Raw genomic sequence first — 4,181 nt, 5'->3', positions numbered from 1 at the left:
AATCAAATCTGTCATGTACCCAGAATAAATTACTTTATTGATGCTTCTTTAATGAAAAATCTACAACAAACAAAAGAAAAAGACAAAGAAGCAGCCGAACTAGCAATCCTCAACAACTTTTTAATTTTTACACCAGGAGCTAAAGGTCTGTTTCAGGAAATCACATCCCCAGCAATCAGCGGTTGTAGGATTAAGTTGTAAAAGGGTTCATACACCACTAGTTGGCAGTGTTGTACATATATTGTTTATGAATTGTTGCCAGCTAGTAAGTGTCAAACTGTACTTACAGTTTAAAATGAGCTTCTGCTAGTTTTTCTATGGCAGAAGCGCTTTTGAAGTTGTGGACCTAATTATTTTTTAAAGCACTTTAAAAATTGTGGAGCTAATCTCTGGATTAGCGCTGCCCACCACTGCAGAGAGGGCAGCAGGCTGTGGACTATCATGAGTTTAAATTTAAAAAAATCTTACCCAGAGTCGTTGCTTTGCTTTTATTGATTCTGTTTCCCTTCATGATGAAACCTGAGCTTCTTTCTTGTCCAACAACTGCCCTTTTTAAAAAAAAGTTTTTATGTGTTTACTTTTATACCCCGTGTTTGATGAATTATTCTGTTTCTTTTTGTTTTTGATGAGTGATCAGCAACACTTCATCACTTCAGGCTCTATAAACTGGTCTGAGCTCAGTTCCACAGTCGTCTCATCTCCTCCTCAGCAGGACTGCCTGTAAATACTGCAGAATATATTTGGGACTAACGTAAAACACTCTAAAGCAAAGAGTCCCAAAACTTAAAAACTCCACTGGAGAGTCGATGTCTTCGTCTTCAGAGTCCCTGAGGCGGCTGAGACCAAACGGTTTCTGTAAATCCTCATGATATCAAGTCAGAAGCAGGAAACACAGACCAACAATCAGAACCATGATGTGTTTCTGGATCTGGGTTTTATATAAAAATACCAGAAATCACTCAGTTTGACCAGGTTTAGCTGATTTAACAGCTGGACCTGACAGGTTGGGTCTGGATGATGTGGCTGAAAATGATCACAATAAGAGTTCCTTACTGTTATTCTTCTGCAAAGTTCAACATTGTTGTGCTCATGTTAGCGTCTTTCAGCTAATATGTGACCCATCATATCAAAATAAGGATTAAGTCAAATTTGGTSATAATGACCTCATCATATTTTCACATTCTTGGCTTTAAAATCTATATTTTGATACTTGGATCATCCTGATATCATTAGTAGATCCAGAGATATTATTTAATTTGTCTTGCTGGTTACAATAATACATAAATATTTGGTCTGAATCCTAATTTTTTCATTTTAATGAGGAATATTTAATGTCCTTATAAAGACTCAGAAATGATTTTAAAAAGAAATGATTTAAAGATGTTATGCTGGTGAAGACTGACATCTAGTGGTCAACTAGAGCAACTACATGGAAAACTTTAAAATCCAAGCTCTTATTTTGAAGGGAAGATAGTTTCCTGTACTCTGTGCTTTRGTTTCCCATCACAAATCAAATCCGTCATGTACCCAGAATGCATCGCTTCAGTTTTCCAATAAACAGTTTTAAAATTACTTTATTGATGCTTCTTTAATGAAAAATCTACAACAAACAAAAGAAAAAGACAAAGAYGCAGCCGAACTAGCAATCCTCAACAACTTTTTAATATTTACACCAGGAGCTAAAGTTCTGTTTCAGGAAATCACTGAACTTGCGCTTTAAAATTAGCTTCTGCTAGTTTTTCTATGACATCAGCGCTTTTGAGGTTGTGGACCTAAATATTTTCATAAGCGTTACAGAAATTGCGGAGCTAATTTTTGGATTAGCGCTGCCCACCACTGCTGTTTACCTGCTGTATATTAAAAAGTTAATGTTTCTAAATCAAATAATTTATGTGAAGAAACTGAGCTGAAACGTTCAGAGAGTTTTTGTTGCATCGTAAGAACCCTGTCTGTTACTTCCTGTCTGCTAACGCCCACTTCCTGTTTGCCCCAGGTATCTGTACCTGCTGTTCTCTGACGACGACCACCTCCCGTTCGATCACTGGGTGTTCAACACGGAGGCCCACCCCCTGCCCGTCATCAGGAAGGATCAAACGGACCGACCCAACGAGGTGGAGTAGTGGACCGGAACCTCTCATCCTGTACATCTGAGCCTTCAGCTGTTTGTCTGCAACAGGAAGTGGCTGCAGATTTCTCCTGATCACATTTTCTTTTCTTTTCTTTTTTTAAATGTTTTAAGTTTCGGATCACTGAGGTGAATTTCGCTCTGTGGATCCACTGTTGTTGTTTAAAGCCAGAAAAAAGTGTCGGCTGTTGGAAACTCAGGTTTGTGTTCAGAGACCAGAACCTGCAGACGATCAGCTGCTGGGTCCGTTTTCTTCTTGTTTCTGTGAGGGAGAAACCAGCCGATCTGTAAACGAACAAACTTTACTTCACCTCGTTTTGTTTTTTTCACCTGAATTCGAGCCAGTTTTGTTGAAAAAGTTTGGATTTGCTGTTTTTCTCAGTGTGTGTGTGTCTGTGGGAGGTGAAGGGAACGACGCAGCACAAGCAGAACTTCTGTAAACTTTGGGAGCTCCTCTCCTTCCTCAGAGCGAGCAGTCGCAGCGTTTTTCTACCTGCCGCTTGTTTCACCTTCTCATGTTTACACACAGCGACTCTTTGCCCCGCCCACTTTTTCATCCRGTCATTTCCACCGGAGCGCGGGGTTTTAAGCTGAGCGTTTGTCCAAATCTTTCTCTCTAGTTTTGTTAATTTTCTTTACAAAGAACTCGTTTGCACATTCCCTTTTGTTTACTGTCTGTGACCCAGAGTCTGGGTTTCACGTCCTCGGCTGCAGGATCTTCTCTCCTCTGTGAGGACTCACCTTCACCCCCACAGAAAGCCATACTGACCTGTTGTTTTGGTCCACATTCAGACTAAAGGTGTGTTTTTGTGTCGCTCTTTCRGTTTTATTTATTTTTATTTTTTTCTTCCAAAGTTGAAAGATTTCTCCTGACGCCAGGATTGAGTCCAGTTTTAGTCTTGGATTTAGTGCCTTCACTGATGAAGAGGAGTGTGACGGAGAGGCAGCTCGCACAAAAACACCGAGGAGAATATTCACTTCCTTCAGCTTTAAGTAAGTTCCCGTGTCTCTGATGAGGATTAGACCAAAACTAGACGTGGATTAAAGGATTACTTCGACCTTTTGATTTGTTATTCAGAGAAACTTCAGCTTGAAAAAAGAAACTGAAGAGTTGGTGAAAAGGGAGATAAGTGGGAGATCAGACCACCGAAGTTCCATCAGAGGCTAGAATAAAAACAGACTTTAGTTTTATTTTATTTTTACAGATTCTGATGATTCAAACCAAAATAAATAAATAAATAAATAAAAGCTCTGTTGTTTCCTGGACTGCAGCGACATCRAGTGGTTAAACATTGACGTTACAGATAATCAGAGCTGAACCAAACCTCTGCAGACATCTTTAAAAATCTGCAATTACCCAGATTACAACAGTCCTGTGAGTTTATTTTAAGAACTAAACTTATTTCTTTTTTTCGTGAGGGGAAGGAGAGAGGTTTGCACCTCCTGCAAAAAGAAATCTCTAAGGTTTTTACAGGTTTGAAGGAGCTCCTCAGATCAGAAATGTTAAAAAAAAAACAAGATGCCGGTGAATAATCTGAATAATCTGAATAATCTGTCATCATGATGAAACAGAAAAAGGTTAAAAACAAAACTTTTATTTTGAATTTGAAGACGTTTTGCTTCCTGTTGTTTGAATTGAGAAATCCTCTTGGATAATAAGGGAAACGTCTTCACCTTCAGAATAAAAGTCCAGTTGTTTTTATTTTATTGTATTTTTTAGCCTTTTTCTGCAAATAAATAAATAAACAAAGTAGAAATTGTGTCCGGCTGCATTTACTTATTTAAACTAAAGTCCTAAAACAGCTGCATTTGGTTGTTCTACCAAACAGAAAAATATCCCCACAGCCAGTAATTTACTTATAATCTGCACTAATCCAAGTACAGATTAGATTTATGTATATTTAAAGACTGTTTCATCTTATAAAGTGTGAGTCATCACATCAAAACYAGMWTTAAGTCCAAAAGTTGTTTAAGGAGAAAAAGGCAAATATAGTGTTTTGACTAAAATGTTAACAAAAATTGCATTTTGTCAAAATATAATGAATAAAAGCCTTAT

General features: G+C 37.9%; 1 protein-coding gene across 1 annotated transcript in view; it reads left to right on the top strand.

Annotated features, from left to right (window-relative positions):
• Nucleotides 1-3,183, top strand: part of LOC106510981 (mannosyl-oligosaccharide 1,2-alpha-mannosidase IA) — a gene marked incomplete at its 5' end in the record, with an annotated part of 6,654 nt that extends 3,471 nt beyond the window's left edge. The window contains 1 exon segment of the mRNA XM_013999717.1: nt 1,994-3,183. Within this exon segment, the coding sequence (XP_013855171.1) occupies nt 1,994-2,120 (127 nt within the window).
• Nucleotides 3,184-4,181: the final 998 nt, after the last annotated feature.

Source organism: Austrofundulus limnaeus, unplaced genomic scaffold (assembly GCF_001266775.1).
Source record: "Austrofundulus limnaeus strain Quisiro unplaced genomic scaffold, Austrofundulus_limnaeus-1.0 Scaffold2426, whole genome shotgun sequence".
Taxonomy (NCBI): Eukaryota; Metazoa; Chordata; class Actinopteri; order Cyprinodontiformes; family Rivulidae; genus Austrofundulus; species Austrofundulus limnaeus.
This window is presented reverse-complemented; position numbering and strand designations above follow the sequence as displayed.